Raw genomic sequence first — 21,991 nt, forward strand, 5'->3', positions numbered from 1 at the left:
ACGGTTTTGCCAATGATTAAATTGACTGCTCAGCTTCAAAAGTGTTGCATTACCTGTTGTTTACGAAAAAAAAAAAATCAACCAGAAAAAAACCCCTTGGTTTGAAGAAGGATCCCTTTGACTTTCCACCAGAGTTGTAGGGTTTCTTCTTGGGTGTTCATAAAAAGAATTTCGTTCAAGTTTGTTATTCTCATTATATAATATTTTTGCTATACACTATTAATAAATAGAATTTGTTTCTTTGAGGGAGTTTTGTAGAACTTTAAGGATCTACTGCTGGTGAAGGAAGATACTGGGTTAGCAATTAAATTTTGCTTATAGAAAAAGGTATTTGGAGAAAATTAAACTAAACTATTCAAATGTTTTTTTGCTGTAATCTGAGTCATTTGCTGGTGGGGATGGTTTCATATAAATGAATGGTACAGCATCGTGTCTGTATACATGCCCTCTCACTCCTTTTTTTTTTTAAATAGCCTTAAAAACATTCCAGATCAATTTCCATATGAGCTGAGTGTAATGTGAGTCTAGTGGATAATAAACGAATGCAGTGTTTTCCTTTGTTTGTTGCAGGACCACCCCCTCCGCTTCCCCCATTGCAGCCTGCTGGCATGGATGCTCCCCCAAACTCAGCCACTAGCTCAGTTCCCACTGTTGTTACGACGGGTATTCATCACCAGCCGCCTCCTGCTCCACCCTCTCTTTTTACAGCAGGTGTAGTACTGAGGCTTTGCCCACAAGGTTTGCTAAATAGAATAACATTGTTATTATACTGTACTTTTTAGAGATTGTAATTTCATAGTTTGGGAGACTAAGTTTGTATTGTTGAGACTGTGACAGTAACTTAACACTCTTTTTTTTTCCTGAGTTAGTTCATGACAGAAGTAAAATTTGCATGTAAAACATGAATGTTGACTATGGAATAATATTTTCACTGTGCTGAAGCAAAAAAATTGGCATGACAGTTGTTTTAGGACAGTCGTTATACAACTCTTCCATTGTAACTGTATCTTGTAACGAAATGAAATGTTATATTTGAAACCTTAGAAGTTTTAACTGCAATTTATTTTAATTAGACAGTTTCTTTTTTACCAGAAACGTATGACACCGATGGTTATAATCCAGAAGCTCCAAGTATCACAAATACTTCAAGACCTATGTACAGACATAGAGTACATGCCCAAAGACCAAATTTGATAGGACTCACATCAGGTGATATGGATCTACCGCCCAGAGGTACGCTCTCAAAGATACGCTTAATTAGTTTAGCTGGTTTTCTTACGTTACTGCAGACTGAGGCAGTTTTCAGGGAATGTAATACTGGAAAACATTGTATTTTTTAAAGTCTTCCAGAATTGAGAAGCTTAATTGAATAGAGTTATACTCACAGGCTTTTTGTCTGTGTATTTTTCCAGGTAGAATGAAATCTCTTGCTAGATAATTGCACAGCTTACACTTGGCTGTAATAACTGGTTGCTTTGTACATATTTATACAGAAAGCTTTAATGTTTCTGTAACAGGCTCTTAGGATGATTTTTGCTGTGGAGAGGAGGGAGTCATTTTTATCTGGTAGCAGACAGTTATGCTTGAATAATCTTAACCTTATAGTTCCCATGTCCCTGAGAAGAATCAGCAGCATACAGAATGAGAAAGGAAGAGGGATAAAGCCAATTTTTTAATGTGGTTTTCTTCACCTTCGTATTTATTTGTATTTAATCTTATTCTGTCTCTGTTGGTATATTTTCAGTGAGGAGTCCCCCAGTATGATTCCTGTTCTTCAGCAAGAGCCACTCCTCTCCCACCCCATCTCTAAATCTTGCTTTTTAGGTGTTAGTACTCTGGAGTACTGTTCTTTTCCTATTGGTGTTTTTGTGTGTGCCATCGAATAGTAGAATGGAGGTGTTAGCAGAAATGGTGTGAGCCTCAGACTGTTGTATGGGACATTGTGAATCAGTGAGTGCTGTCATCTTGAGGCAGATGCCTTCTCTCACACCTCTTTTGTTTTCCTTCTGTATGATGTTACTGTGACAAAATTAAAGCTGTTAGCTATTTGATCTGTCACACCATCTGTTCATGTTCAAGAAGGAAAGCCTGTGACCAAGACCTGATCCGGTTTCAACAAGGCTCATTGTAATTTCAAAATAAACAGTTGTGCTTTTCAATGCAAATTCAGCCTGAGCAAAATACCTTTTTACAATCAAATGCACAGAAAATACAAAAAATATTGTAAAATATTTTCATCTGTTTACAGAAAAACCTCCTAATAAAAGTAGTATGAGAATAGTGGTAGATGCTGAATCCAGGAAAAGAACAATTGGTGCAGGGGATGGTGGAGTTCCTACAAAGAAGACTTGGTTTGACAAGTGAGTGATCGTTAACACAAGGTTGGCTTAGTAGTTGGAATTCCATGAAGCTCTTCTCCGTAATCTGTAACATACGTATTTTTCTATAAATTGCAAACAAGTTAAACTGAATAAGCTGACTGTACTGAAATAAATCGTGCTATAGTGTGATCTGTATTTGACTGTCTTCTCTCAAAGGCAGTGTAGAGATAGCTGAAGTTGCTTTGGATGATACCAAGATCTACTCCCTGAAAGCTGGAATGATCTAAGAAACAGAACAGCTGCAGTGTGATGGTTGTTAGGGATGACTGATTTTAGTTTTGGGATGTGAATTTTATCACTGCTATTTTGGATTGAGTTGCCAGGTATGTTACGGACAGAAAATACAGGGTGCAGTGCTTAGGGTCCAGATATACTTGGGGGTGACTAAAGGTTGGAAGGGTTTTTAAGAGATTACTGGGACTGAGGAGAATTGTTGATGGAATAGTTTTTTGAAGTATCTGCAGGGACATTGCATGGATTAGCTGAGAAGTAGTGTGGAAGTCAGGACTTACTGATACAAGCAAATTATTGTAAATTATCTCACAGATTTATGGGCTGTAAGTATTGGTGGGGAAAACTGCAGGTATATGGACCTGTGTGCTGTACTCCTCTATGCTTTTCTAAAATTAGAGTGGTTTTTTTAAAGCCTGTAGATCTTTGTCTCATACACACATGCTGCTGAGCAAGCATATAAAATTTAACATTGTGTCTGCTAGCTTGCTATGGATTTCTGGCTTGATTTTTATTTCTTGCAGGCAAAATTTTAACAGAACAAACAGCCCAGGTTTCCAGAAGAAGGTGCAGTTTGGAAATGAAAATACAAAACTTGAATTGAGGAAAGTTCCCCCAGAACTTAACAATATCAGCAAACTTAATGAGCACTTCAGTAAGTTTGGAAACTTAGTCAACTTGCAGGTAAGTCAGCAAAGAGAAGGCAGTATGCTTTCACTTAATGATGCAGGTGTTTGCTAAAAGGAGAATGCCAGTTGTTTTTTAACTGATTCCCTAAAACTGTTCTTGTAATTTTCCTAACTTGTTTCTAAAGCACGATCTTGTTTTTAATAGAAGCAGAAACGAAATGCTCTAGTCGTCTTTCAGATTTTGAACAAATGTTTTCCTCACAGATAAGACTTCTAAGATACATTTGTTTAAAACCTTGAAAATTGATTGGAAGTGCTTTTCCTTCACCCCTCTTCTCAAGTTTGGATCTGATGTTATAAACACTGTACTTTTTGAGTTAAATTCTAAGTACAGAAAAGCTGTACTTCTCATCCAGAGAACAGTCCCTGTGATATAATTGATTTCTAGTCCCATAGCAGTGGTGGTTTACCATCTGTCCTTCGAAGGTGGCTAAAATAGTATGTTAATGCCCAAAGGAGGAAAAACAAAATGAACTTTGTTGTTTAGCTCTCATACTAGATGGGACATTTATTAACTGACCTCTGTATTTTTTGTAGCAATTTTCTTTACTTCGGTGGTGCTTCCTCTTGTCTTTCAAAAACCTACTGTTATTTGCAATCAAAAATATTGTTTGATTGTTTAAGTATTTTTATGTCAGTTTGGTTTGGGTTTTTTTAACTGTTCTTAAACTTTGAGCTTAATCTCAAGGTTGCTTCTTGAGGCTTTTCAAACAGAATCAAACAGAACAGGAAGTATTTATCTGCTGACCCATATCATGTTTAAATTTTAAGCTGCTGAGCTTTGAAACTACTGATTTTATGATAATTGATACAGAAATGAAAATCCTACATGCTGTAAGGTTTTTTCCTCCTTCTGTTTTAAACCTTAGGTTGCATATCAAGGTGATCCAGAAGGTGCCCTTATTCAGTTTGCCACTCATGAAGAAGCAAAGAAAGCTATATCAAGTACAGAAGCAGTATTAAATAATCGTTTTATTAAAGTTTATTGGCATCGGGAAGGCAGTGCACCACAAATCCAAACTACCACACAGAAGGTAGAGGTTCTATGTCTGTTCTGTCTAGAATGCTATGTAAAATACAATTATTTAAACATTTAAAAAATGTTTATAGAAAGTAAACTTAAGTACTTCTGAAATAATGAATAATTCATGTAGTTCTTTTGGAAAAGTTACTTTTTAATTGTAGATTCTTTGACCTAAGATACAAGGTTCAGGAGTTGATTAGCAAGATAAGACTGAAGGCATTTAAAGAAAGCCCTTCTGCTGCTTACAGAGAATTCTACTCTGTTATCATCTCTTGTGAAGCAAGATGTGATGCTACTGTCTGCTGAGTTAACATCTATTTTGCTTTAACTAGTATAGGCTTTATTTTTTTTATTCTGTTGAGCATAAGATGGCAGTTTGATTTATTTTCTTGGAAAATAATCTCCATTTTCTTCCTAAAGGTGCTCTTTCCCCTTCTGCTGCTTACAGAGAATTCTACTCTGTTATCATCTCTTGTGAAGCAAGATGTGATGCTACTGTCTGCTGAGTTAACATCTATTTTGCTTTAACTAGTATAGGCTTTATTTTTTTTATTCTGTTGAGCATAAGATGGCAGTTTGATTTATTTTCTTGGAAAATAATCTCCATTTTCTTCCTAAAGGTGCTCTTTCCTATGAGCATGCATACTGCTATAGAAAGTAGCAATAGAATTTGTTTCACATAAAGGAACCTATATGTATATACAGATATACACACTATATATGTAGAGAGAGAACACGTGGAAACAGCAGCGTAAGAGGAGAGCTTTATTAGAGAGACTGTTGTGGAAATGGATCCAGGGACGTGTTACATTAAGTGGGGAGGGTGATGCTGATCTCTCTGTTACTGTGTCAGGCTGCACGAGAGTGGTTCAAACCTGTGTCAGAAGAGATTGAGACTGGACATTAGGACGCATTTCTTTACTGAGAGGGTGGTCAGTCACTGGAACAGGCTTCCTAGAGAGGTGTTCAGTGCCCAAGGCCTGTCAGTATTTAATAATACCCTTAGTAACATGCTTTAAATTCTGGTTAGCCCTAAAGTGATCAGACTGTTGGACTAGATGATCACTGTAGGTTCCTTCCAACTGAACTACTGTACTGTACATTTTTTTGATTGAATTGCACAGCGGAGCACCTATTGGGAGCACCTATATGTGCTTAGTACAGGTACAGTGGTTGTACTCAAATATGAAGCTTGGATTCTCTTAACAGGTGTGTTACTGGATAGAGTGTCCTGTCGGCTCCCAGTATAGCAAGTCCCTCTAAATACTTGGGTATCCTGCTTTAACTGATTTGCTGTCAGTGTGGAACAGTACATTCTGCACTTCAAAAATGTGAGGCAGGCTCTGGAGGAGAAAAGTTAATTTATGTATGTACGCAGATATGATGAACAAATGAGTTGTTAGAGCAGCAAGTAAAAGAATCCTCTAAGTTCTGAATTCCTTCTTCCTCTGGATGGTGTATGGCATAATCATTCAGAATCAGTGACCCATTTTTCCATAACAATCCTGCTGTAGGGCATTATAGCTAAGTTTCCTTTCTTTCCTTTTGTTAGGACAAATGCCCCTACAGAAGTTCAGTTTTAATGACATGTATCGCACTATCTCCCCAGTCATTCTTTAAAATTTAGTTTGGGTTTAAATCTGTAAATGTCCTTGATGCTTGATCTGAACTAGTGCTCCTCAAAATAGTATTTGTGTTCTAATCTTGATTTACCTCTGATCAGCCAAAAGAGGGCAGTGGAGTCTGTCGTGTGCAATCATCCAATCCCTCTCTTGAGGACAGCCTGAAGAGTCACTGATATCAGTATTTCCAAACTAATATCTGATCTGTATATTTATTATTTTGCAAAACATCGATTTTAAGTAGTCTTTCAGTTTTTAGTGATATTACTAGTTTCCCAGCACACCACTTCTGTCAAGTTAACTGTGGCTGAGAGTGAATTCCCCTGGGTACCAGGTACCAATATTAAGGGTTCCTACTTCACCGAGGACATCATGTGTCAGGAAGCTACAATTTGAAGTCTGTTATGGGTGATAAAGGGCATACAGTGACAAGAAAAACTTAAAAGGGAAATTAAAATTTTAAGTGCAATGCTTTCATTTTCCTCTACCCCAAAATATAGCAATTATCTAATTGTTGAGTCAGTAAACAGGTATTTAATTCATATGCGTTTCAAAGTGCATGAATGTTTACTTCCCTTTTCACTGAAGCTAGTATTTGGTATCATATCTACAAGTAATATAGGAACTCTTCTTGTAGTACTTCACACACTGTAAGTATTGAAATTTTGGTCAAGATTTCTGGTGTATTACTTAATTACAGCTGAATTAATTTCACCTATATTTGTAATGGTTTCTGGCCAGATTTTTTCTGTGTCAGACAGTTGTGGTTTAATCCCAGACAGCAACTAAGCACCACACAGCTGCTTGTTCACCTCCTCCCTCCTCCAGTGGAGGAGAAGAATGGGAGGAAAAGACAAGGAAACTTCTGGGTTGACATAAGACCAATTTAATAATTGGCTATAAATGAATAAAATAATGATAGCAATAATATTAACTATACCAGTAATACTGAAATGCTACTAATAATATGAAATGAAAATAATGCTTTCTGTTTATAGTAATATGTAATCAAAATAATGGAAAATAAGACAAATGCTACAATTGCTCACCACCTGCTGACCCTTGCCCCCCAGCCAGGTCCTGAGTAGTGAGAACCTGAGAGCCCGAGAGCAAGAGAGATCGCACCGAAGTCAGAGTGAGCCTCACAAGTGAGAGAGCAACCAGGAAAGCCAACCGACCAATAATGGCCCCAGCCCACCCCCACCTTATATACTGAGCATGATGTTTTATGGGATGAAATGTCTCTTTGGTCGGTTTGGGTCCGCTGTCCTGGCTGTGTCCCCTCCCATTTGATTTGATTTTTTTTTTTCAGTATAAAATCAGTTGGCTTTTAAATTGTCCCTTCATTTGTATCTGGTCTTGCACAATTCTTTGGTTACTGTTGTTCCCTCAGCAGGATTACTTTGGAAATTTCTTACTGTAGGAATTCGGAAAGGACTTGGTAAACATGATGTGAGTCGACTGTAATAAACCATCAAATAAAAGGCTTCTGCCAGTATGTGGAAATAGTGTACTCTCCACATCTGTGTTAGATAAACCAAGTTTAAACTGAGTTCTTGGCTTAAAAGTCAGCACAGAAGATTTAGGTTAGATACTAAGAAACATTTTCTAATGCTCAGGGTCACTGAAACACTTTTTCCTAGAGAGGTGATAGGACTTCTTCCATGGGAAATCTCTTAAGAAGTAAATGGGTAGATGCTCTCAGTAATGGGTTAGGTATAGCTGACTTTGCCCTAGTGTGGAGGAATGGATTAGGTGACCTCCTGATGGTCATAAATGAGACAGGAAAGAAGTAGTTCCTTGGAATCACATTTTTTTTGGCCTTAAGTGTTTAATCTTTTTTGTCAAAGGAAAAGAAGGCAAGGTGTCAGCTGTCAGGGCATATCCGTGGTAGGTTCAAAGATTAACTGCTCTGTTTTATTTTTCCTTAGTCCTATGGCTGCATGTCTTCATATCCTTTATTTTTCTGTTTTGTCCCAAGTTAAGCATATAGGTAGGAGATGAGAAGCAACATATCACTTTAAGAAGTGAGGGTCTTCATGATAGAAGTCTGTATTCTGCCTTTGTATAACAAAAGATTGGTGAAAAGAATGGGAATACTGCTTGTTACTTGTTGAGTTCTAACAGGTGGAAATTAAGATTGTCTGAGTAGATTATTAATAGAAACAGGCCAAGGTTTGATCAATTATACAATCTGGAAGTGCAAACTAGATGTTATTGCTGTACTCACTTCACAAATAGTCAGTATAACATTGTAAATCTTACTGTTTATTTTTGCCATCAGGTGAAAAAGCTACTGAATGATAGAAGGGAAGAAACGTAAATCTAAATTCCATTGCAGCAATTTCATTGTGTATTTAGTGAACTACCTATGTAGCAGCCCTTTGTTGTTAATATTATTACATGCTTTTTTTTTTGGGATGGGGTGGTGTTAACAGGTAATACAACCCCTAGTGCAGCAACCTAGTTTACCGGTAGTGAAACAATCAGTCAAGGAGCGATTAGGCCCGGTACCTGCAAGTAATATTGAACCTGCAGAAGCACAGAGTGCCAATACGGAAGTCACTCAGGTATGTATGCTAGTATTGGTTTTTACTCTCAGTTGCACATTTCTCTCTGTGATGGGTTCTGTAGTGTGTGAACGTATTCATATAGTACAAGTACACATTTACTGCTTACAAGTGCCTCTAATTTGATTGTGTTTTGATATTAAAGTTTTCCTCTGAGCAATGATATTTGGTTTTATTATTCAAGCGTGGTGCTTAGTTTTTAGTATCATAGCATTTTGCTTAGTTTAACAAAAACTAAGAGACTCGGAAAATATTTCAGTAATGTGTTCAATTTCAGTTTTCAGATTTCAAAATAAAGTTGATTTCTATCAATGGAACTACAAGTTATCATTTTTTTCATACTGTATCTGTTAAACAGCTAAAACCATAAAAGACCTGTGGTCAGCATCTGAAAGTGTTTTCAGTATTTGTACAGCCCTCTTAATACAAGAAGAATGTAACCACAATACCAGTATGAATAATGACAGAATCTGGCATGTTATTCCCTTTAGAAGTAGCCTTTAAATTTTAATTATGTTGGAAGTATCTCGTTATTAGTATTGTGCCACTACCTCAGTTTTTACTTCTCAAAAGACAGACCACCACACTTTGGAAAATACTTGTAGCCTAAATTCAAGCAATGACTTACTGCAGTTGATGCCTGCAAATACCAGATGTTAGAACACAAAACCTGAAGTATATTTAAAAGGATGTGTGTAGATAATCCTCTGCCAGCTAGCACGTCATGGACTTACTGCAAAAATTATGTAGTATCATCTTTGTTTCCAAATTGAGCTTTATCTTTGTCTTATCCAGTCTATTTGTAGATGTATATTAACTGTAAAATTAAATATCTAAAATTGATTTTTATTATTTATCTTGTATTGTTGATCAGAAGTCCATGGTTTTATTAAAGTGGGTTTTTTTTTTAGAAATTTCTAACATTTGGAATTACACAGGAAACAGTAATATATTCATAAAGTGTGTTTGAACTATACATTTGTTTTGTTTTCTTAGAATGTGACTAAATTGTCTGTGAAGGATAGACTGGGTTTTGTGTCAAAGCCAGTTACTCCAACAACTGAAAAGGTAAGAGAATGTCTCATTCTCTTCCTCTCACATTTAGTTTCAGTAGAATTAATTTCATTATAAAATCCCATGTGTCAATATGAAGTTTGTTTCATAACTGTAAATAAAGTTGTTGAAGGTTAGTTTTATGAAATTTAATGTATCAAAACTCAGCAGATGGCTAAAGGATTATAAGAATACCAAAATATGCTAGGACAGAAGCTGCTGGTTTTTGTTTCAGTATAGTAGGTTCCATTTACTCAGTCATGAAAATAACTAGATTTGTCCAGGATCCTGAGTTCTTAGAGGAATACAGAAATAAATTTAAAGAATAAATAAATTTTGACACTACATACGAATCCGTAGAAAGCCTTTCTATAAAACCTTTTTCTGGGCGTTTGTGTCCCTTAAGACGTGATGCTGTAAACATGTACCCTGTTATTTGGTCTTACAACTTGCAGTACTTGTGAAAAGATAAAAATGGAAGTTAAATCAGTGTAGAAAGGACAAAGAGAGTTAAGGTGGGAAAGGTGGCTATGAGTTACATGTTTTGCCCAGTGGTTGCAGTTTTTAGAACAGAGAGTTGATGTGTTCAATTTAGTAGCAAAGTTTGTGGTGCATGTTTCCAGATCTGTTTAGTACCTTAGGGGACAGACTTCTACAGTGTTTGTAACATTCGTTTGAGAAGACTTCTGGTAGAAAGGCAGCAAGTTTTATCTGGTAACAAGATTCCTCTGCCTAGGTGTGTATCTTTTCTACTGGGAATTGGCTTGACCTGAAAAGAATGAAGCATCCACTGCTTCCCCTGCCCCCTACCCCTTACAGTATGGTAGTTAATGCTTTTCATGGAATCGAATAAGTAAAATTCACTCCAAAGTTACTATGTTGTACTTAACATACAGAGATAACAATGCTTAATGTTGAGTTGTAATTGTAGAGGATGTGTCGTCGACTCATTTCAAGCCGAGCAGTCCACCTAAATGCACTGATCTTGGCTTCTTGCCTGTATTTCGTTGTTGGTTTGGTTAGTTGCACTTTTGTTGTCCTACATTACTTGCAGATGAATGTCACGCTATGTATTCCTGAGCTACACTTTACATACATACTATATGCTTACTTTAGAAAATGAAAGTCTGCTTCAGTTTGACTGGAAATACTCCCCCCCCCCCCTTAGAGTTGAATTATCCGGAAACAGTTTTCTACAAAGAGTAAATTCATGCCTAAAATGGCTTTCTGCTCTGACTTACAGTACAGACTGATTTTGATTAGCTGCCGGGCTGTTTGATGGACTCGTTGTGAAACAGCAGTTTCCTTTGTCATTTTTAGTAGGGTTCTGAAACTTGGTTTGACCTGTTTTTACCTATTACCATCCCTTTACGAGGAAATACCTAGGTTAGTCTATAACCATTAGAAATGAAATGATTGACAGCTGTCAAAAAGCATAGATGTCATGTCCTAGATGTTTTTTTCTTCTGGTTGAGTGCAAGGTTGGAGAAGAACTTTCCAGTAGGAAAGTAAGGAGCTATGTTTCCCAGAGAGCAGGAGGACAAGGAGATGAAAAAGTCATCGTGAAGCCTTTTAAGATCTGTATAGGACTTGCAATTCATGAACTTGTGAAGAGATTCACCGTATTCCTTCTCTTACATAGTGTTAAGAGACTTAGAAGACATTAATGTGTTGCTCCTTGCTCTTCTGTATTAGTTGATGCAGGTATATCTGCTGTGGCGTCTCTCCTTATGTTAAAAGAGATGAGGAAGCGTGGTTCACTCTGCCATGAAGTCAGTTGTTCAGGGCAAAAGGAGTGTGTCAATATTTGTCTTTACTTTGTCCTCTGTTTGTGTGCAATGTAGCCTGTCCTAAAGTTGCTTTGTTATAGGAACTATATGATTGGGACGTGCATACATTAATGTGCTTTAATAAGTTAAAAAGAAATTCCTTCCTCTTTTTAATGGCCTGCTAATAGCATTTTATATCACTTTTTATAATACTCCATAACATGCTTTGATTTCCTTTTTTTTTTTTTGTTCTCTCTGCACTGCCTCCTTTAGAAAATACTTCACTGTGGGAAGATACAGTATAAATAGCACAATGAAGTTAAAAGCTTTTATATGAAGTGTTCCTGTTGTAAATTCTTCTGATCTTTACTGTATTTCTAATGTTTCTTGGCTGTCTCTCTTTTTTCTCCTGCTGATGGGCATTGTGTCTATTTTATGGAGTGCATGGTGACCAGTAGACTCTGCATGCATCTTTTAGTTTTCCACATATATATAAAGTATTAAACTGGAAATTATACCAATTGCATAACTGCTGTGATTTGCTAACAAAGCGAACAAGATCATGCCTATGTTATCTCCAGCCACTTAGCCGTGGATTTTTCAATACTAACATGGCCAAAATGTCCTTTAAGGAATGTGATAAGACAACAGAATAGTCCAAGTTGTCAGGTATTGTGTAGATATACGTAGTATAATTCAGAGAGCTTGTAAAGCAGACAGCTGTGTTCTCAGCAAGTCACGGAGAAATTTTCATGCCTCGCTACAAATGTAGGAGAGAGAACAGACACATGGGAGTCTCTTCCTTTGTTGTACGATGTTGAAGACTTCCCTGTGCTTAGTTCCTTCTGGCTGATTGTGCAAGCTCTACTTTGCACAAACTGCATATGAAAAGGAACTATTGTATCTACTTTGGACCTTAGTTTCTAAAGTACTGTTGAATTTTTGCTTGGAAAATTCATGCAGCCATGAAAAATTGCATTTTAAACATCAAAACAAAACTTCAGCTATTCTTGGGAAAATCTCCATTTTCCTTAATTATGCTCAAATATGTAAAATTTTATATATTTGAAACTTGGATGTACATACGAAATCTTGGTGGAAAAGATTTATAATCCGATTTTTATATTTCTTAGTTATATGATGTGATGCTGCCTCTTAAGAAAAATTGACTTGAGCAACTCCAAATACAATTGGTACACCAAATTTTTATATTCCATATCATCAAAACAGACAAAAGAAAAGACGCTTATATATTTTTAAGCACTCATGTTTTCTTTTTAAAAAAATTGAAATTCACTGGCAAAAAAAAAATAAAATGATTTCCTCCTATAGGTTTTATCCACTTCTACTGGCTTGACAAAAACTGTGTACAACCCTGCTGCTTTGAAGGCAGCACAGAAATCTTTGCCTGTTGTTTCCACTTCCGTGCTAGACTCTAATGAAGCACAGAAGAAAAAACAGGTAAATTAAATACGCTTCTTTATAAAATGGACCTAGATTGGGAACTGGTGACCACTAGAGATAGTACACTATCTATGTATATTCATCTCAAGAGCATGGACTAAACTAGTTAAAAGATTAAATTCGCTACAATGGTTTCTTTTTAAAAAACAAGGAAAATATGCTTTGTTTTGTTACTTTTCAGTGCATTTTCAGGCAGTGTAAAGTTTAAAACTCTAGAAGTTCAAAATGTGAAACACGTTTTCCTGAAAGTAGAATCTCCGTGTTGACACGCGTATTGTCTATTGTGATTCAGGAGGGACTATAGTATAGTCACTATTCTCTCTTAAGCCTTCCTGGAACTGGCCTTTATTCTCATTAAACTGGCCTTTATTCTCCGTGTGTTTTGTACTTGTGACCAAAATTCTTTCTTCACTTAAGAGAGCTGAGAACTGTATGACTGCATTTTATTATTTCTAAACTATAGTTCTTCTGCATCCTTTTTTTTTTTTTAATGCCTAGTACTAGGTTTTTCTCTTTTTTTTTTTTTGGTGATGTTAGAGAAGAAATGCAACAAAACTGTATTTGTCCTTGAATAGGTCACTTGATTTTAGTTTAGTCTGCTTCAGATTTTCAAAACAGCTCAGTAAAGCTCCTTTTTCAGATTTATTGTTATCATTTAGAAAAACAAAATACAGGATAGTATTTGTATTCCTGGTTTCAAACCACAAATTAAGAGTTCAATTCTAAGTTAGATTCACACATAAGTATTGAAAACACTATAATCATTAAACAAAGATTTTAGCCTATTAGTGAACTTCTGTAACTAATGCCTAGTATAAATTAAAACAACAGTTTAGCTGCATGTCAGTTGTGGCATTGGTCCAGACTTTAAAGAAACCACTTCTAAATTGGGGATTTCATTTCATATTTTCTCCCCTAAAACGTGTTTTTCAAAATTAGAGCCTTTCAAGTTATAATGCTAAGTGCCTGTGAAATGGCAAAAAGCTCATAATAACATTATTTACTTACGATAACAGCTGTAGGATTTTTTTTTGAGAGAAGACATTGAAGGCCTGCTAAGTGATTGGCTCCTTTTTTTTCATGTGCTCTTGTGCTCTTTCCTTTCTTCAGAGATTTCTATTACAATATACTAGTACTTGTGGGAAAACATGATTTTGTGGGACTCACTCCCTTCTTTACTTCTGTCTCCCCAGTTTTTCTTAGCATTCATCCCCTTGTCTTATTTTCCCTTTTCCTTCAGAAAAATGATTGTACACTGTATTGCAAAACTAACATTTCCTGCAGCAGAATTTGCCAGTGTTTGGGAATACGAACAGAAACCCTATTACTATTTCTTTTTTATGGCTGTTGTGTATTTACACTCTTTGCATAAGGTAATCAATCCACTTGCAGTCCAATCCCAGTTGTTTGGTGACCTAGAGGTGCAAAACCATCTTCTACCTCTCTTCTTTTATCCCATTAAATATGTTAGTATCAACACTCTTAATTGATTTTTGCAAGTATCCTGCTATCCAAGAATTCTGTGTTCTATATCTGAGAGCAAGCAGCAGTGGCTTTCTCTCAAGCAGCATTAGGAGCTGAGCACTGCAGCTGTGGCATCTCCTGCTTCTCCTTCCAAGTGCGTTATGTTGCAAATTGATCAATTTCAATTAATTTTGATATTCCCGTTGTAATGTCAAGAATTCTGGTTTTAGCAGATGGCATGGTAGTACTTGTCACTTCCAAGTTCTGGTAGTTAGGTGCAAGAGAGGTGGCTTTCCTTGCATACATTCTAATTATGGAAAATAGAATATATTTTCTTTTTGCTTTGTAAATGTACTGGAGAATATGTTTTAATGATGGACTTGTTTCAGTTGCTTTCAAGATACTGTCCTTGCATGTTTGAACTCTTGGATGTTGTTCCTTTTGCGGTAGTGTGTTACATTGTCTTTCAGCTTTCAGTGGAGTTGTGTAAGGGGTTACTTTATACGTAAGTAATAATGAAGCCTTCCCATCACAGATCTATTAAGAAAGATCATTAGTTCCTTCACTAATTTGGCGATGTGTTGTTTTCCAAAACATAATTTGAAATACTGCCTTATAAGTACCTTGAGTTTCTGTTACTAATGTTTTCCATGTTATTGTAAGCTACTACTGTGTAGTTGTCAGGTACAGTATGTTATTCTTCTGGCATTATTTTTCAAAATCTAGAAACTTTCTCTAATATTTTTATGCCTCTAGGAAGCATTACGACTTCAACAAGATGTGAGAAAAAAGAAGCAAGAAATCTTAGAGAAGCACATTGAAACACAAAAGGTAAATATTGGCATTAAAGTCAGCCATTCAATTGTAAAATCTCAGTTCACGTCTCTGAAATACTACAGAATTTGTGAGCACGAGCTACAAAACTGACCTAAAAAAATAAGCATTCTTTTATAATAGTATTATCACATTGTTTTAAGCTTAGAGTTTTAATCTAGCTTGTCTTGTTCATTCACTTAAACTACAAGCTTATGTAATTTAGGTGTGATTTCAGTGAAAATTGCCTAATTTGGGTGCACCATGCATATGTTTTCTGGGAGAAGTGAAGGCCTGAAAGTTGTTCTTGACAAGAGCAGGAAAGATTCATGTAGCAAAGTATGCATGACTGAACTCGGGCTTAGGAGGAAAAAAAGGCCATAATGTCTTTTAAGTTAAATAAAAATTTTGAAATAATGTAAGTATGTTGATCAAACCTGTCCAAGTGAAATAGAGATATCAGATGCTCATTAGCAAATGAATTATTCAGAGATTCAGACAAAGATTTTAATTTAAGTTGTTAAAAGCCCTATATGTTGAGTTTGAAGATCACAGTAAAAGAAAGTAATATTCTGTTTTTCCAGTAGTTGTAATGAGTACTGGAAAATACATCTGTAATAGCAGTTGCTAAGTAAAAAGATTTTTTTATTATTATTATTGGATAGATGCTGATTTCGAAGCTGGAGAAGAATAAAGCTATGAAGTCGGAAGACAAAGCAGAAATCATGAAAACACTGGAAATTTTGACTAATAGCATTACCAAGTTGAAGGATGAATTAAAAGGTGTATCACCAGGAGGAGGGGCTCCTTTAAAAAGCATGAAAACTAAGACTCAGGTACTCAAGTTTTGGACATAATCTTTTTTTATAAGATTAATTCACATGCTTATGTCAGCAGAACAAAAATATGCAGCCGCATCAGCAGTATTTAGAACCACACTGGTTTAATTTTGAAGTAGTCTTTGAAGTGAGATTGGGTGTGCTCTCTTTTTAAAGGAACATAGTTGGTTTTAAAACCATGCTGTTGTTTGAAAGGTTTATCCACTTTTACACTGATATTACATCATTTGGAAAACAGAGAAAAAAAAATACAACCACAAAACCCTGAAATATGTTTTTCTTTTGCCTTATCCAACCTTTTCTGTACAGTCTATTGCTTTCTTAAATTTTTAATAGCAGCCATGAAAACAGTATTTCTTACCAAAAGTATTATCATTTTGCAAAAACTGTCTTCTGGTCAGGTTTAATACACAAACTTCTACATGAAGCTAGTTGACTACTCTACTGGTACATAATTTTCTTGGGTTTTTTTGTCACTGAAATTTTTCAGTATATCAAGCTTTTTAGATTGAAGATTATACTGGTCAGTTTTCCTTTGAACTAGCTACCCATGTTTGGGTTGTACCTGTGAGGGGAGTTTCCCTTCTCTGCTACCATTCTTGTTAGAACAGAGCTAGAACCAGTTTCCCAGCTGCTTAAAGAAGCAATTATATTACCTTTTTTTAAAAGGCAGTATTTTGCTTTTTATAGAAGTATTTGTTCTTGAAGAGGTCACAAGGTGATAAAGAGTTAAGTGAGACTTTGAGAAATAATATTTTAAGAAATTAATGTGGTGTTTTAAGCTTTTCTTGCTTAATTAAGTGAGGAAGTGCATAGTATTAAAAGCATGTTTTTGTACAGTGTGTTTTCCAGTTTAAGACAAAAAGCTTTCATCTTTTCTTGCTGTTTTCATTCAGTTTTTAAATGTTCAGAATGCTTAGTCTTCTCTTCTGATGTTTGGGATTATGTTTTAAAAATCTGATGTAACACCATAAACCAGATTTAAATGGATCGTTAGTTTTCAGTTTGAAACAGAACAGAAATACTGAAATGACCTGTATGTACTCATTGTAGCTTCTTACGTCATTCATCAGTCAGGAAGAAGTTGAAGCAGCATATTTTTACCCTGAAAATGGGCATAGGTTATTGTTTCTGGAAGTCATTTTATATCTGACAACTTCAGTTGCAGTGGAACACTCTACTGTGCTTTACAGCTGGAACTAATAGTCCCAGACTTCAGACACCGCTGTAATAATATTTAATTCTTTTTTTGTGTTCTTTTGAGCTGAAAGATAAGATTTTGTTTTTAATGTTTTTAGAAGTGAGTGGATGTAGTTTGGTGAGAGAAGTGTGAAGGAAGTTACTTACCTGTAGGGTGAATTTGAACTATGAAAGTCCTAGAAATTGTCAGTATTTTCAAAGCTGCATTTGATTGTTTAAGCCATATGTTTTTGAGAATTATTCTTTTGCTGGTTGTGTACATTGCTTCATAAATTTGAACAAGAATAATATTTCGTAACAGTTTTGATCCAAGAGTAACAGTTGGTTTTAGGGCTTCATCACATGCAAGGGAAAGAATCTAGACCCATAGAAATGAAGAAGCAAGTTGCATTATGAAACCTTGGTAAATTCTTGACTAGAAAATCTTGAATGCAGCTTTTTAACCCATGACAGTTGTTATATCCTGAGAGTGATCCAGTAGATTCTTAAAGCAGACAAGAAAATAGTCCAATGACACAAAATAACTCAAAATGGTTGAGATGGGAAGGGACTGTGATTGTCTTGTTCCGTCACCAGGTACCACTAAGAGTCTGGATGTCACCTTTACTCATCCACACTGGCTATTTATGCACAGGGATAAGGTCCTGCCCCCTTGCCAGCTTCTCATCCTGAAGTCAAGCAGTCCCAGCTCTGTCAGCCTCTGCTTATACTAGTAGATGCTCCAGTTCCTCAATCATCTTTGTGGCCTTTTGCTGGACTCTTTCCAGCATGTCTCCCTTGTGCTGAGGGAGCCTGGAACTGGACAGAGCACTCTGTATGTGGCCTCACCACTGCAGAGTAGAGAAGGATCACTTCCCTTGACCTGCTGGTGATGCTTTTCCTAGTGCAGCCGAGGAGGCTGTTGGCCTTCTTTGCCACAAGGACACATTGCTGTCTCATGTTCAATGACTTCTCTGCTACCAAGACCCCTCTTCATCTGGGCAGCCTGTACTCGTGGCTGGGGTTATTCCTCCTCATGTACAGGACTTGGCATTTCCCTTTGTTGAAATGCAGGAAGTGTCTCCTGTGCCGTTTCTCCAGAATGTCAAGATCTTTTTGAATGGAAATGCAACCAGCTGGTGTAGCAGCCACTCCTCCTTATTTTGTGTTGTCCTTGGACTTGCTGAGGGCACACTCTGTCTTAATCCATGTCATCAATGGAGATTTTAAACAGTGTTGACTGCTGGGTTACACCACTAATGACTGGTCTCCAGCTGGGATTTCTGCCACTGATCAGAACCCTGTGGACTCAGCACTTCGTTCAGTTTTCGGTCAGTCTCACTGTCTACCCGTCTGTTTAGCACTTCATCCTTTTGGCTGTGAGGATGTGGGTGACATAGTTGAAAGCCTTACTGGTCAGGCTAAACAGCTTCCACTACTCTGCTCATGTCCACCAAGCCAGTCATCTCTCTGTAGATGGTTCTTAAGGCCAAGCATGATTTCTCCTTCCCTTTCCCCAATCACCTTTTTGTTCTTGATGTTCTTAATATGCTTGGAAAAGATTTCCAAGAGTATTTGCTGCTTCAACCTCCCAGAGGTTGTGGTGAGGCTCTCCAGTATCTCCTTGCCCTTCTTGAGGATCAGCGTGACATTTGGTTTTCTCAGTCCCAAGGAACTTCCTCCCCCAAATGCCATGACCTTTCAGAGATAATTGAGGTGGCTCTGCAATGACATCAGCAAGCTCCCTTAGTACTTATGGTTGCATCCTATTGGGTCCCAGGTATTTGTGTACATCCAGTTTGTTTATATGTTTTGTAACTTGATTCTCTTTCAACAAAGGTAAGTCTTCCTTACTCCAGGCTTTTCCACTGGTCTTGGGATCGCTGATGAAGGCAAGTCTTTCCAGTAAAGAATAAGGAGTAAGAGGTATTGAGTTTCGTGACTGTTCTTGTGTCCTTTGTTGCCAGGTGGCCTTTCACGTTCAGCAGTTGTCCCACATTTTTCACAGCATAGTGTTCCTTTTTGCTGCTGATAGGCCTGCAGAAGCTTTTCTTCTTGTTCCCCATCCCCCTTGCCAGATTCATCTCTAGGTGGGCTTTGATTTTGTAAACCCGTGCCTGCATGTTCAGACAGTTTCTCTATACTCCATCTGTGATCTGACCCTGCTTCCACCTCTTGTACACCTTGGTTTTGGTTTAAGGTTTTGTTTGGAGCTCCTTGTTCATCCAGCCTCCTGCTGCCTTTGCTTTATTCCCTGCATGATCTGGAACTTGGAGGATGTGATTGTTGAAAATCATCCTGCTGTTCCAGCAGATACCCAGGCCCAGGATCTTCAAACAGGAGGCTTCTTCCAGTTGTCTCATCTGCTCCTTGTACCTGATCAGTCAGTGTATAGTACACACCCATTGCAGCGTCACCCGCGTAGGTGTGCCATCTTAATCCTGACTTGTAAACTTTGGACTCACTCATCCTCTGTCCCCAGGCTGTGCTCAAACTGCGCTTTCACGTAAAGGGCAGCTCCTGCTCCTCACCACCCTGGCTTGTCCTTCCTTAAGAGACTGTATCTGTCCACTGCACGTGGTGTGAGTTTTCCTACGATATTTCTGTAGTCCTGGTGAGATTGTAGCCCTGTAACTGCCCAGACATCTAATTCCCCCTTTGTTTCACATGTTGTGTGTGTTAGAGTACAGGCTCTTCAGAGAGGCACTGATTTCCCGGGAAAGAAATGAGATCCTGCCCCATGATACGGTTCCATAGGCCCTCTCTCGTTTATGTGGATTGCTGTGTGTATGCTTGAGGTGGTCCCCCTTCAACCTGGTTTTGTTGATCTTGAGAACTCTTCTGCCTACCTCACCCTTTTGCTTGGCAACCTGGTCCACCACTTCCTCGTGTGATTGTTGTTTTTAATTAGTAAAGTGAGGCAATAGGCCAATTTGAATTACAGTTTTCATTAAGTTCTTGAGCTGGTTTTCCATTTCCTTTGTAATATGGAAAGGGAAGAAACATTTTAAGGAAACGTATTTCATAATTGACAAAATATCCAAACTGTAGAAAAGGTAATTTTATGGATAGCTTTCAGGGAGTTTTGTGTTCTCTTTCAAATGTTTACAAAACAATGCTTACCAATAACACACAATCAGTCCTATCTGACCTTGGTGAAAGTGAAGAATTAACACAGCCTTCAGTTGAAATTTACAACTTTGACAGTTTTCTGAAAGACTTTGCTCTAGGTTCTCTTGCATTTTCTTCATATTTTAAAACCTGGCAGCTCAGAAGACTGGGCAGACTTGAACATGAGTTCCATGTGACTGTGCCATTGTCTTTACAGATTTTTGTCTTGTTCCAGTTTATGCAGATTACAAAATACTCTTCCTCCCTGAGTGTTGAAACTTTTGCTGTGTCTTGGTTTATTTTGAAAGAGGTATTTTCTTTTTGAGGCCTGGCACAGCTCTATAAAAATCTTCATTAAGAGCATTAGAAATAAACCTCAGAAGTCTAGAGACTTTCTTTACAACACCAGTGTCACTGGCTGCTTTGTGAGTTCTAACTGCTGGTCGCTATTAAACTTCAGAAGTGATTGTTTTGCCATGTCGTTGATGTGTTGCAACACAGTGGGATTTGAGAAAAAGACTGTTCCCAATTTTAAAATCTTCGATAACCGTTATACAGTAGAAAGTGGATTTTTGCTGTGGTTTCTGTAGATAATCAGAAAATGGGGCTGAAAGGGCTTCAGGTTGAAGTTGCCCGTTGAATAACCCAGCTTTTTTTCTTTCAAGCTTCCAGGAAAAAACTAAGAAACAAAAAAAAAAAACCCCAAACCCACCTTCTTTATCATTCAGTGGTGATACTTGTTTTCCAACTGTCACAACTGCGAAACCTTCATCTCTTGACAACCAGCCTTTGAATAGAATACATGCTGTGGTTTTCAATCAACGGGTGTAAACGTAAAAGTGTTTCACAGTCATCTATAATTTTATCCTTCATTTGTGATGTCACTAGAACATTTGGCTGCTGTTTTTTCCATTTAAAAAAAAAGAAAAAAAGGCAAGCTTCCAGTTTGGAACAGAACTTCATATAAAATTTTCATGGTCGCGTAAAGCCCTTTCTTGCACCTGTAACAGCACCTGCACCTCCGTGGCTGCAATGAACGTATCTAATTTTGGGTTCAGAGACACCATTCAGTTTCATATATATTTTTGAACTTTCTAATATATTTTTTTTAACGTATTCTGTGCAGGAAGGCAACTCGGGGTACATCAGAGACCAACCTCTTGTTAGCAGAGGTCGTGTTTTTTCTACTGTGGTCTGAACAGAACTACCATTTGTGCTTTTTGCATTATGGAATTGTGATAAATGTAGATGCTTTTTCTCATTACTGATTATAGATTTTGAATTCATTCATAACTGTACTGCATTTTTTGTAGAACCCTTTTTATCTCATCATCACTACCATATAATTTTGCATCTTCTGTGTATCTCTAGTTTAGAAAAAAATCCAGTGGCTTTTTGCAGTAGGCTAAAAGCTTTGACATCACCAAGCTCCGAAACATACTGCCACACTGAAGTTTTATCTTGCGAAGAAGGCTCCTAAGCTTGTGCTTTGTTTTCGAAGGTGGAAACCTAGCATAGTAAGCAGTATACCTGCAAAGTTATAGTTGTGTTCTGAATTAAGCAGCCACAACTTGGTTAAGTTTAAAATTTGGCGACAGCTTCTAGTTTTCAAATTCCCATTCCTTAGAGTCTGTAGGAATTCGTTTTACAGACAGAGGTGTTGTGGCAGACTTCTGCCTTACTTGGAGGCCAGCACTGGCCAATCCTTATGTTCTTGTGTACTTCTGAAATAGCCTGCTGATAGGAGCACAGTAGTAGATTCTTGGGGTTTATCAGATTTTC

General features: G+C 37.2%; 1 protein-coding gene across 1 annotated transcript in view; it reads left to right on the top strand.

The window, feature by feature from the left end:
• RBM26 (RNA binding motif protein 26) overlaps positions 1–21,991 on the top strand; it is a gene marked incomplete at its 5' end in the record, with an annotated part of 42,712 nt that overhangs the window by 9,729 nt on the left and 10,992 nt on the right. Inside the window, 10 exons of the mRNA XM_010152660.1 lie at positions 571–711; positions 1,093–1,233; positions 2,249–2,360; positions 3,137–3,296; positions 4,171–4,335; positions 8,386–8,517; positions 9,514–9,585; positions 12,672–12,800; positions 15,024–15,098; positions 15,746–15,916. Of these exons, the coding sequence (XP_010150962.1) occupies positions 571–711; positions 1,093–1,233; positions 2,249–2,360; positions 3,137–3,296; positions 4,171–4,335; positions 8,386–8,517; positions 9,514–9,585; positions 12,672–12,800; positions 15,024–15,098; positions 15,746–15,916 (1,298 nt within the window). The remainder of the gene's footprint in view (positions 1–570; positions 712–1,092; positions 1,234–2,248; positions 2,361–3,136; positions 3,297–4,170; positions 4,336–8,385; positions 8,518–9,513; positions 9,586–12,671; positions 12,801–15,023; positions 15,099–15,745; positions 15,917–21,991) is intronic.

Source organism: Eurypyga helias, unplaced genomic scaffold, assembly GCF_000690775.1.
Source record: "Eurypyga helias isolate BGI_N326 unplaced genomic scaffold, ASM69077v1 scaffold445, whole genome shotgun sequence".
Lineage (NCBI taxonomy): Eukaryota > Metazoa > Chordata > Aves > Eurypygiformes > Eurypygidae > Eurypyga > Eurypyga helias.